General features: G+C 50.8%; 1 protein-coding gene across 8 annotated transcripts in view; it reads left to right on the plus strand.

The window, feature by feature from the left end:
* The first annotated feature begins 4,264 nt into the window (after window positions 1–4,264).
* Window positions 4,265–12,532, plus strand: part of AATF (apoptosis antagonizing transcription factor) — a 39,762-nt gene continuing 31,494 nt past the window's right edge. For all 8 annotated transcript variants that reach the window (XR_009489140.1, XR_009489141.1, XM_059865696.1 and 5 more), the window contains exons 1-4: window positions 4,265–4,389; window positions 5,698–5,886; window positions 6,082–6,510; window positions 7,050–7,187. Coding sequence is in view for 6 of the 8 variants with exons in the window: in XM_059865696.1 (XP_059721679.1) it covers window positions 4,305–4,389; window positions 5,698–5,886; window positions 6,082–6,510; window positions 7,050–7,187 (841 nt within the window). In the remaining 2 variants the exon portion in view is untranslated. The remainder of the gene's footprint in view (window positions 4,390–5,697; window positions 5,887–6,081; window positions 6,511–7,049; window positions 7,188–12,532) is intronic.

Consider the following 12,532-nt stretch of genomic DNA (forward strand, 5'->3'; position numbering starts at 1 on the left):
GATGTGAGAGTTGTTCACTCTTTAAATGCAGAATTGTAACACAGGAATAGGAGAGGAAATGTGGCCTTGTGGTGAGGTGGCCTCCAAATCCCTAAGCCCACGTCCCTGGGGTTGCTGGAACCGTGGCTCTGGGGTGTTCTTGGGGTGTTTTCAGGGTGTCCCTGCAGGGCTGTTCCCCTTGGCACACGGGATCACAGTTGTTGTTTTCTGTTGGCATCTCGTGGTTTTGTTGTGAGGACATCCCTTGGTGACACTGCTGGGACACGGCTGTGACTGAGCTCTCTTACAGCTTCTGCTCCAGGATGTCACCAAATCCAGGGACAGCTCTGCCTCCGTGCCATTTGGGCACTGCTCACAGTTTGGAAAATCTAAGAATTCGGGGCATTTTTGCTGCTTGGTTTTACTCCAAGCTCCCTCCTGAGGAATCCGACCCAGCTCAGACTGCTGGGATCCCAGGTGCTGGGGAGGAAATCCTCGGCCCGGGCCTGCAGGGCAGGGCTGGGCTGTCCAGGCTCCCTGGGCAGGGTGACAGCTGTGGCACAGCACAGAACCTGGCCTGGAAAACCTCCCCTGGCTGCCTCAGAGCGGAGTGAGAGGAATTCCCAGGGGTTGTGGGCGATTTCTGGGAGTGAAGCTGCCTCACACACTGCCCTGGTGCCTGTCTGCGTGCTGGCATGGCTGTGCACAGGAGAGCACATGGGTGGTTTGCCTGAAAATCAGACATTTTGCTCCTTCCAGAACCAGCTTTTGCCTAGTTTTTAAATTGGTTTTGGGTGGCCTTTAAAATTCTTATCTGCTGTAAGGATCTTTGGGCTGTGCATCTCTTCAGACACACTCTGTTCCTTCTATTTTTCAATGTAGGAACCATTAAGGGCTGATAAAATCTTTAAAGCAATTGTGTTTTTTGAATGAGGGATGGGTTAGGAATAGCAGAAGTGCTCAAGTAAATAAAAGCACAGAAGAAAAATACTAATAAATATTTATAAGGAGAGTTTTTTTAATGTACATAATCTAAATTTTATGTAATTTGTTTTCGTGGATGGGGTTCGCTTGTATTCTTTTCTGTTTCTCCCCAGTTCTTTTCACTTCTTTTTTCTCTCCTTTTCATGGATAAATTGTGTGGCTGGTTTAAAAAGAAAATTTTAACTGAACTGGCATAGCTGAAACAATAAAGGTCAGTTTGGAAAAGGACATTTGCTCGCCCAAGCGTTGGCAGGATCAGCCCCAGCTCGTGGCTATTTTTGGCCAGCACGAGGCCCTCTGTATATGGGTCAAATTTTGCTGTTGATGAAGTAAGTCAATTAAATTCACAGAGGCGACTCCGGGGTGGGTAATTCCCGTGGATCTGTGGGAATGCCGTTGGAATGGGCTCCTGCAGCCCCTGAGGTCCCTCGCTGGCAGTGCCCCAGGGGCTCCATCCCCGCCTCCACCGCGGCCCGTTCCTGCGCTCTGGTGAAGGAATGGCTCTGAAAGAGGGGTTCCTATTAGCAACCTGTAATCGTTCAGCCACGGGAGGATGGACAGCCCTTCCCTGCCCGAGCTCCCATCTCATCTGACAGTTTCCCAAAAGCTGCCGAGCTCCACGGGCGCGGCAGTGAGAGATACCGAGGGGGAGACACTGGAAGCTGCTTTTACAGCCCAGCCTGTTCCACCTTCCCTTGTTTATCTGCTCTGTGTTTAGGCTGTTATTCCCACCCTAGCAAACAGGCACGTGAATAAAAAAGTAAAATTAGGAGGGAAAATGCCAAAGAGATGATGTCAGTGAGGTTGATGGAGTTTCTAAACAGGCCAAGGGTTTCTCTGAACCGACCGTGAGGCATAAAAAGCCTTTCATGAGCATCTTAAATGAAAATGTATCGATACAGTTTTTGTACAAATATTCCCCTGCTCTGTTCTGAGTCCCAGGCACGGCAGCGTGGTTGGAGGGCACGTGAACCAGAAATTAAAACCCAGCCCTGGAGTCTGATTTAATTACCCTGCTAAGTGAAAGGCAGAGGAGAGAGAATAAACAGCGGCAGAGGCGAGACTGTGGCTGAAATATTTTAACAATCCCCGACTTTCACAGGCTGCAGCTGCTGTTTGATGTGGCTTTGTATCGACTGCACCTCCTCCTGAAAAATGGTGAATTAACAGGTCCTGTGGCTGTGGGAGTGAGCTGGGGGTGACCCAGTGGTGAGGGGTCCCCCACACCTGAGCACACTTTTTGTTCCGCACGGGTGTGAGTGATGGATGTGGCACAGAGGAGGAGCAGGCCAGCTCTGCCAGGCCCCCTGAGTTTACAGCTGTGGGGACGTGGATTTGAATGCATTGCTGCCTTTGGGATTTATACGGAGCAATTGTCCCATTAGTCTCAGTGGGTGAAATCCTGATCTCAGTGGCCTGGGTATCAAAAACGCTGGGACTTCAAGAAGCTCATTTTTTACTCCAAAGGACTAATGCAACTCACTTGTATTTTTTATTAATTCTGCTGGGTCTGTTTTATTTAACCATCACTAAAAGCCTCTCTCCCTTCATTAACAGGGCAATTCATTATTTGCAAGGGTAGAGAACATCCCTTTTTCACTCTAAGAGTGCAGAGGTTTGAAAATGCAATTATGCAGGGGAGGCTTGGCACTAGTTCTCTGGTTCTGTGAGTAGTTAGTTACTCAGAAGTAACTGCACAGGTAAGCACTTGTTCCTGCTACTTAATTTTCCATGGATTTATTTCTCCAGGTTCCTCCCTTTGTTTATGATGGCATCTGGGAACAAAATACCAACAAACTCCAAGGTTACAAAAAAAGGAAAACCTAGAAGCAAAGCCAGGGAAGATACACTGTGCATGCCTCCGGGTTTATAAGTTTCCAGTTTTTTTCAAACAATGTCTTTGTAAATAAATAAATAAACAAATAAAAATCAGTGTTTAATTTCTCATTGCTGGAGCAGGGGGAATCCCCCACCATGGGTTATGCAGAGCATTAGGACCATCCATCCTGCCGTGATAAAACAAATACAAACTCAACAATAAATCCAGCTCGAAACTGAGTTGGATTTTATGCTGTTGGGTATTTTAAAACTTGGGTTGCTGCAAAAATGTGCGTTTTCAGTAAACATTGGGTTTTCTAGAAATCCAGCTTTATTTTGCCATCCAGGTACCCAGTGTCAGGGAGGTCCCAGCGGGGCTGGGAAGGGGAGGGCGATGCTCGGGTTGTGGCAGCCGCTCCCTCGCGGTGCCTGCCAGGTTTCTCGCGGCTGTGGGAGCCCGGTGGAGGCGATGGGAATTCCTGATATTCCTCTGCCCTCTGTAGGAGAAGCGCCCGCATGAGCCGTGCGGCGGGATGGCTCCGGCTGCATCCCGGCCCCGTCCTGCCAGCACCAGCCGCCTCCTGCTCCTTTTTATGGCATTCAGAGGCTCCTCGGGGGCAGGGAGGACAAGAAGGGGATGAGCATCAGCTCGCTCGGGTTCCCAGGGGGCTGCTGGAGCCTTGGAGGGTGAAACCCCAGCGCTGGATGTGGGAAGCCCAAATCTGGAGCTGATGGTGGGTCTGAAGCTCAGAGCTTCATCTGCAGCCCGGATTGGAGAGGCTGAGAGGGGCCCCTGCCCCCGGAACAAAATCCGTGCCAGCCTCGACTGGTGCTCCCCAATTCCAGGCAATTCCTGGAGTTTGGGGCCACCTTAGGAGCACAGAGCGGCTGGCAGAGGGCCAGCCCAGAGAACCTGGCCCTGCTAACGCTCCCTGCAGGCACCTCTGCATCGCCTGGCGGCTGCTCCTCGGCAGAGTGTGAGCCCAGGAGCCTAAACCCCCGAATTCCCCTTGGCTGGTGTAACTCAGGTGTAACTCAGGTGTAAGGATCTACCTGTGTGTGAGGCCTGGCCTGAGGACCCAGCTCCGGGACCTCACTGCCGTGAGAGGGACCCCAGCAGAGGCCACAGAATATTCAACACAGGACGGGAGAAGAATTAATTCAGTTCTGCACAGCTGGAGAGGCAGAGAAAGTTTGACGTTGATTTAAAGCAATAGTTGTCATATTGTGCATTATTAATGGCGCTTTGCTGCTGTGCTGCCGGTTTGGGATCCGGTACCGTGAGCCCCAATTCTCACAGCCCTGCTGCGAATCCCCCGGCAATGGCGGGGGCTCGGGGGGCTCCCGGCTAGATCCCGGTATGACCCCAGGCTCATTCCCGGTTGGATCTCGGGTTTATTCACGGTTGAAACCCGGCGGGTCCGGGCGCCCCCAGGCCCCGCCCCGTCCCCTCACGCAGGCCCCGCCCCCAGCCCCTCCCCGGCGCTGGCCCCGCCCCGCTCTCGCCCCGCTCTCCCCCCAAGATGGCGGCGCCCTTGGCGGTGCAGCTGCAGGAGCTGTTGGACCCCCGGCCCAGCCCGCGGGACCCCGAGGATGATGCAGAGGAAGGTGCGGGAGTACCGGGGCAGGGGGGTTGGCACCGCGGCCGGCGGGGCCGGGAGGGGCCGGCGGGGGCGGCCCGAGCGCTGCCGGAGCGGCCGCACGTGGCGGCGGGGGGGGGTCGGGCTCCCGCCGTGCTCCCGGCCCGGGGTGGTCTCGGGGATCGGAGCTGTTCGGGTCTGGGGGTCACCTCCGCGATGGGGTTCATCGAGCCGCCTGTGGGGTCGGGGATGTGTCCGGGACCGGGGTTCTCTCGGGGGCTGGGGCCACCCCCGGGGTCGGACTGTGTTCGGCCCGGCCTGGTTGTTTCCTGCAGTCTGTGTGAGAGCAATAGCGTCTTCTAAGAAACGTTTTAATAACTGAGGAAGATACCGTGGTCAGCAGAGGCATTTTCCCATTTTAGTAACCATAATTTTGTTCCAGACTTCGCGGAATTCCAGACTGGTTGGGTCTGGGGCCTCAGAGCCCACCCAGTGCCACCCCTGCCATGGCAGGGACACCTCCCGCTGTCCCAGGCTGCTCCAAACCCTTCCAGCCTGGCCTGGGACACTGCCGGGGGCAGCCACAGCTGCTCGGGGGAGAGCTGCATCCCGTGGTGGTGCCAAGACTGAGCATCCCAGGAGGTGGCTGGAAGGATCTGTCTCTGCCCTTCCTGCCCTCCCTGCTGCCCAGCGTTTTGCCATCCTCTGCTGCCTGGAGTGGCTGGACTTTGTTGCTCTGGTTATGAGCAGGCTTTTTTGCCCCCCTCTGCCTCTCACAAGCACTCCAAGCGAGGCATTAACATTTCCAAACACACATTAGGAGCACTCAGGGGTTGGAGTCTCTCATTGCCCACAGAGCTGACTCTGTAATTTGGCACGGGGTGCCTTGCCCCGCAGGAGATGGGGGTGAAGGGGGGCAACAACCACAGTGAAATGATTTCCTCTGTTGGGCTTTTCTGAAATGTTTATGTGTTTATGTGCCCTGTGTATACAGCAAGAGGCCAGAGTGCTGAATTGGAGTTTTCCTCTTTTAACCTGCAGGCATGAAGTGAGTGAAGGCATTGCAGAGTCACGGAGGGCTCAGAGACCCTCCTGCATCCTTGGGAGGGCTTGGATGGGCTTAGTTCATGTTCTCCTTCATGCAGGAGCCTTTCCTCCTTGCAGGAAATCGTTTGTGTGCCTTGCCTGCCCTTTTCCAAGTTGCTGCTCCCCTGTGCAGTGCAGGGGGGGAAGCTCTGTGGTTCTTACAGGGCATGAGGAGCTTCCCAGGGCTCCTTCCAGGCTGGAATTCAGCTCAGTTTCAGACACCCTTTCCCTTTTTTTTTTTCCCCCACAGACACAGTTGCTAAAGTGATTGACAGATTTGAGGATGAGGGCACGGATGACATTTTGCCTGCTGGCAATATCAGGAAAAGAGCTTCAGCCTCTCTCCTGGAAGCTGATAAGAGGTACAGTGGGAAAGCCACGTCTCGGAAAGCTCTGCAGGAGGAGCTCTGGGGAGATGCTCTGTCTGAAGAAGGATCTGGTAAGAAATCTCTTTTTTTCCCCCCCTTTTTGCTGGCAGAGCATGATGTCAGCTCGTGACTGAGCATGGCAAACCTCAGGGCCCTGTCACAGGGCAAGGCACAGCCACAGTTAGCTGGGCATCAAATAGCCAGACCTGAGCTGATGCTGGTGAACTTTGCTGCCAAGTAAATTACTTTTTTCTCTCTTTTATCAGCTGAAGAAGCACTAGATGACTGGTACAGTGGCAGTGAAGGCTCAGAAGAGGAGGGCAGTGTTGGCACTAAGGGCAGGGAGAAGCCCAGCAGTGCTGGCAGTGAGCAGGAGGAGGACTTGGAGGATGATGAAGAGGCCAAGGCACCAAAGTTCAGCTCCCAGAAAATCACAGACTTTGAGAAGTTTACAGAGGGCATGGATGATGTGGGGAGCAGTGAAGGGGAGGATGAAGATGAAGATGAGGTTGAGGATGAAGATGATGCTGACATGGAAGAAGGAAGTGAGGAGGAGGAGGAGGAGTTTGGGAGTGAAAACCACGATGATGGAAAAGAAACCAAAGACAGTGAAGATGATGGGGGAGTGCTGACCTTCTCCAGAGGACAGGAGTCTGAAGAGGTGGAGAAGGGCAAAGCTGTGAGGAACCAGCTAGGTTTGTGCATGTTTGCTGTGTCTGCTGGCAGTGAGAAAGCAGCCTGAGCCCCTCAGCATGGTGCATGCTGCAGCAGCCCCCCGTGTGTGCAGATGTTCTGCCAGATGTTCTGGTGTCACTGCTGCTGTTACAGCTCCTGATGGGAAGTGTATTTATCCATGAGCTTAACTGAACCAGTGCTGAATGTCCTCATGGGACCCTTGGGTTTGGGAGCTCCCTGCACTGGTCCTGCTGTGATCACTTTGCTTCTTTCCAAAGTGTAACTCCCAAAATGCCAGTTCTTCCTGTCTGAGCTGGTAAACTGCCAAACCTTGGAAGCAGTAAAGCAAAGGGGCCGTTTGGTCTGTGGGTCTCAGAGTTGCAGTTGGGATTTGCTTTGTCCAGAGGCTTGTGGCACCCATTTTGTGCTCCAGTGCATGCCAGGGCTGCCCTGAGCAGGAGGAGTGCAGCCAGAGGAGAGGGCCTGAGCTGCCAGGTCCTTCTCAGGAACAAGTGCTTTGTCTTGCTGACTGATTCTTTCATTTCCTTTCTGTTTGAAGCCCTGTGGGATCAGCTGATGGAAGGGAGGATCAAGATGCAGAAGGTGCTCCTGACAGCCAACAGGCTGCCCCAGCCAGACACCTACCCCAGGTTCAGGAAGGAGGGGGGACAGGACTTTGACCACGCTGTGGAGAACTGTAAGAGCCTTTTAATCTTTCTCCCTTGCTCAGACCCTGACAAACAATTGCTCATTGCTGTTCAGTGCAGAGCTGGGCTGCTTTGTCCAGAGACATCTTGGAGCAGTTTTGTGCTGGGCCAGTGAATGCAGAGGTTTGCCCAGAGCAGGAGCAGTGCTGGGAGGGGCTGTGCAGATGAATTCCAGCATGGAGCTGCTTCAGCTGTTCGTTCCTGAGTCACTGATGAGATCTGTGGTAGATTCTCCAGTGTGAAATCCTAGCAGGCTGCAGTGGGTGAGTGCAAAGTACTGGGCTGCAGTGTGCTGTGGGTCTGTTCAGTTTTTTATATTTGGACACCTTTTTTCTGGCCTTGAGGTGAGTGCATGGCGAGGGAGATGTCTGGGTCTTGGTTCTGCCACAAGTTCTGGCTGTGATCCTCTGCCTCAGGGCAGGGCAGGGCAGTCAGCTTACCTGCAGTTACAGGTGAGCTGCTTTCTGCTTCAAAGTTGGCTCTGCTGCTTGAAATGAAGTGATTAAGGACAAAAAGGCAAACTCCCACCAAGGCTGTGCTGACCTTTCAGTGGAACACATGTTATTAATGTCCTTAATGAGATGCATTACAAGCTGCCCCAGCTCCATGTTTCATTACAGGTCTAAGATGCAATATCATTAAAGACCTTTAACAGAAACAATGGTTGACATTTTGGTATTTCCCAAAAGCAAAATACACCCAGGAGCATGGAGTGTAATGTCCCCAGTGCTGCAGAGGCTGATCCCTCCATTGTGCAGAGCTCTGAGGGAAGCTGCACTGCTGAGAAGTGCTGCATGATCCCCTCCTGACCTTCTCCTCATCACCTGGGCAGGGAGTTCACTCTGATGTTCCTCTTAGCTTGGGTTTGTGTTCTGTGGGGACAGAACACAGAGCTGGAGTGATGTGGGCAGTGCTAGCAGAGGAGATCTCAGGCTGACAGATGGGAAATAGTGAATTTGGGAGCATTCCACCACTGCTGCTGCACTTCAGCCTTGGACAGCATTGGGGATCATCGTGGCCTGGATGCTGCTCTCCTTTCAGGGCAGCCTCAGCACTTCTGCCCAAACCCACAAAATAAATCTGACACGTTGTCATCATCCTCATTGCACAGGAAGGAATGCACAAAAGACTGGGTGCCAAAATCCCAGACTCTGGGTGAGCCCTGCAGGATGCTGAAGTCAGGAGGCTCCCAGTGCTCTCAGAGCTCCTGGACAAGAGTGTTTCCAGTAATTTTCCCCAAATCTTTCCATTTCTCATGAAATTTCTGTGCCATGCTCAGAGGAAGATTGAATTTTTTGAGTTGGAAAATGGTCCTTTGTGTATTTTCCTCTTGGGTATCTCCTACTCAGGACATCCCTGTTGTGGTGCTGGAATTCCCTAAGGGTTGGAGTGTAATTGTGTTAAAGAGTAGGCAGCAATTCTCCATCCATTTACAGTTTTAAAGCCAAACCTGGGTGAAAATGGCAAGGTCATGCTCATTTTCCAGATTTTGAGAGCGGAGGTTACAGTACCTAAAATGTTTAATTTATTATTTTTGTAATCTTTTATGATTTTTTTTTTCTTTTGAATGTTACAACATGCTTTGGACAACCTTAGATTCCTGAGATCTCAGGTTCTGGTAGATGATTTACTGCAAAATTGCTTATAAATTGAAGTAGAAAATGTTTTGCAGACCTGGCAGCTTTCAGGCTTCACACCCATTTGTCACCCAGCATTTCCCTTTGTGTATAGAACAAGAATTAATTAGGCTGCACTGCAGGAAAAGTTTATGGCCATAATTTATATAGGATGAATTTCTGTTTAAAGAGACAGCATTGCTTTGTTTGTGCTGTCTTACTTTTTATTTCCTTTTTTGTTTTTAATCTTTAATTATATTCCAGATTTTTTCCTTCTCTGTCACCCTTTTTACATACAAATGGGAGACCAAGCTGTGGTCATGGAGCTCATGTTTATTCCTGTTTTGCACCCAGGTCTGGCTGGTTTTTCCTGCTGAGATCAGAGTGGCTGAGCTCTGAAAGCAGCACACATGCCCAGTGTTGAGTGCCCTGCACACACAGACCCTCCCAGCTCACAATTCCAAGGTGCTGGGCTGTTCCTGCAGGACAGATTTGTATTCCCCTGCACTGCATCTCCCAGTCTGGTCCAGGCCTTGAGATGTTGCCTCTGTTTGGGGTCTTGCACGTTCAATTAATGTTTTTCATAATCAATGCGAGTCAGAATTTGCAATCTGCTCCTGATTTGCACATTAAAGAGACCCATTAATTAAAAATTCCAATCCCTGGCATGTTCCCGCAGGATCCCTGCATTATTTACATAGGAAAGGAGTGCAAGGTGCAAGTTTCTGTGCTGGGGCTGTGCACAGATTGCAGGCCTGCCACTCAGATTTCACTCTGCTGCCAGCTTGGAAGGGGAGCTCCTGGAATTGTCCACAAAAATCCCCTCAAGGGCAAGGAAGAGCCAGAGCAGAGGTGGAATAAACATTGGTGGAGCCACATCCAGTGTCAGGAATTGAACAGTTCCAGTGTTTGGGGCTTGTGTTCAATCTTGATAGGGTGACAAAAAACCCCACAAATAATTGAGGGACAAGGAGGTAATGAGGGCTTTAAGGAATTAAATCTCTTCATCCTCAGAGGCCCTGAGCCTCTCAGTACAGGCCTGTAGCTTTTCCTCTCTAATTCTGGTTAAAAATACTGAACTGGGAGCACTTCAGTGACTAACACTGTGTGCTTTTCAGAAGGAGCTGGGAATTGCAGCTTTTAGATAGCAGATTGTGTTATTTTCACTCTACAGTTGGTGAGAGGAGTTAAGAGTGTTCAGAAACCCAGGTGAGGAAGTTTTTTTGCCAGAAACTGATGGAAATTGCAGCATTTTAAAGGCACAAGTGGCTGGGCTTTCCTTTTGCAAGAGTTCAGGAGGTCCCTGGAATGCAAACTGCTCACTGCATTTGTGTGGGGTTTTGGGGTTTTTTTGTCTTTGTCTCCATCTGTCAGTGGATTGAGAGAAAATACCAGAATCCCACATTTCTGCTCCTCAGATAATTTCAAGAAATGGAGGAAATAGTGGGTTTGGTAAAAGTAGATATGCAGGGTGTGTGGGGATGGATTTGCTCAGTGCAGGATCCAACAACAAGTATTAACTTGTTTACACTTTGGAGAGCTGTGGTGAAGTTTCACCAAGGTTTGTGATCAGTAATAAAACAAACCTGAAAAAAGTGAGTCAGATTAAAAAAAAAAATCAAAAAAACAAAACAACAACAACAACAAAAAACCCAGAGGGCTTTGTTGCCTTCTGGGAAATGAAGTTGTTGGATTTTTGTTCCCAAGACTTTGAGGGACCCAGAAATGGCTGTTTCTGGGGTAGAAATCTGTGGTGAGTGTGCTGGGAAAGAACTGTGCTCCCATCTGGAGTAATTCCTGAGCTGGGCCCTGGCACAGCAGGTTGGGTTTCTGTCCCATGACAAATTCTGTGGCTTGGCACTAAACAGCACATTTAGACCTCTGAGTGCTTCACACTGAGCATCTTCATTTTCTTCTGGGTTGGTTCTGCAAATTTTGACATTTAAGAGAGAGGGAAAGATTCTCTTCAGTCTCAGTTAATGTATGAGTAAGTTCTCAGTGTCTTTTTAATGAGGATTTTTGTTGGGCTCTCTTAATCCCAGTCTTTAAAATAATATTTTTACATCCCCCACAACATCCAGGTGAGTCATGTTGAAGACACTGGTTAAGCAGGGATGAATTTTGGATAAAATCCAGTCTGCTGTGGGTGCCAGAGAAGCTGTTCCACTTCCTGGGAGAGAGGATGTGCTGGCAAGGCCTCCCCCTGTCCCCTCACCTGGGCACACCTGGGTGGGAGCAGCTCTGTGATCAAATGGGATTTACTGACACAGGCTTGGAATTTGTAAGGGAAGCCTGCAGGACTCAGCAGCCAAGAACTCCCTGGTAATTCTGTTCTCACCTCCATTGCTGGGTGGCTTTTGGAGCTCCAGTGCATCCCCACCTCCATCTGGAGATGTTAATGCATTAATACAGAGCAGGGTGAGTGTCACAGGGAGGGGGAGGAACTGAGGCACAGGCAGATTACACAGTTTCCAGAGGCATAGAGCACTTACAGGATTAATTGGTGCTAGGCAAGATCATGGACTTAAATATATTCTTGCTTTGAAGATTTTACTGGGAGCCTGCACAAATGTGTGACAGCAGAACTGGGTTTCGAGCCTGAGTGTAAATTATTGTGATCAGATCTAGCCCACTTAAAACTGGTAGTTCATTTTAATTGAATTGTGTTAGTCTGGACACTTTATGAATACAAAAAGCATCAGCTCTGTCAGTTCCTGCAGGACTGGATGTGATTGAAATGGATGTGGAGGCAGGTGTCCCCAAATTCCACCTCTCTGGGTGCAGGTGTCCCCAAATTCCACCTCTCTGGATGCAGGTGTCCCCAAATTCCACCTCTCCTCTCTGGGTGCAGGTGTCCCCAAATTCCACCTCTCCTCTCTGGGTGCAGGTGTCCCCAAATTCCACCTCTCCTCTCTGGATGCAGGTGTCCCCAAATTCCACCTCTGGGTGCAGGTGTCCCCAAATTCCACCTCTCCTCTCTGAGTGCAGGTGTCCCCAAATTCCACCTCTCTGGGTGCAGGTGTCCCCAAATTCCACCTCTCCTCTCTGGATGCAGGTGTCCCCAAATTCCACCTCTCCTCTCTGAGTGCAGGTGTCCCCAAATTCCACCTCTCTGGGTGCAGGTGTCCCCAAATTCCACCTCTCCTCTCTGGGTGCAGGTGTCCCCAAATTCCACCTCTCTCTTCATGCAGGTGTCCCCAAATTCCACCTCTCTGAGTGCAGGTGTCCCCAAATTCCACCTCTCCTCTCTGGGTGCAGGTGTCCCCAAATTCCACCTCTCCTCTCTGGAGGCAGGTGTCCCCAAATTCCACCTCTCTGGATGCAGGTGTCCCCAAATTCCCCCTCTCCTCTCTGGATGCAGGTGTCCCCAAATTCCACCTCTCCTCTCTGGGTGCAGGTGTCCCCAAATTCCACCTCTCTCTTCATGCAGGTGTCCCCAAATTCCACCTCTCCTCTCTGGGTGCAGGTGTCCCCAAATTCCACCTCTCTCTTCATGCAGGTGTCCCCAAATTCCACCTCTCCTCTCTGGGTGCAGGTGTCTCCAAATTCCACCTCTCCTCTCTGATCTCCTGGAGGATCTGTTCAGCTCGTTTTGGGACCGAGCCAAAGCCTGTTAACACTAATGAATACTCTTCTCTCAGCTGAAAGAAATGAAGGAATCATGATTGGATCCTTTTCTCCAGATTTTGTGGACTGTGCCACAGAGAGCTTTTGGTGGG

Source organism: Haemorhous mexicanus, chromosome 22 (genome assembly GCF_027477595.1).
Source record: "Haemorhous mexicanus isolate bHaeMex1 chromosome 22, bHaeMex1.pri, whole genome shotgun sequence".
Taxonomy (NCBI): domain Eukaryota; kingdom Metazoa; phylum Chordata; class Aves; order Passeriformes; family Fringillidae; genus Haemorhous; species Haemorhous mexicanus.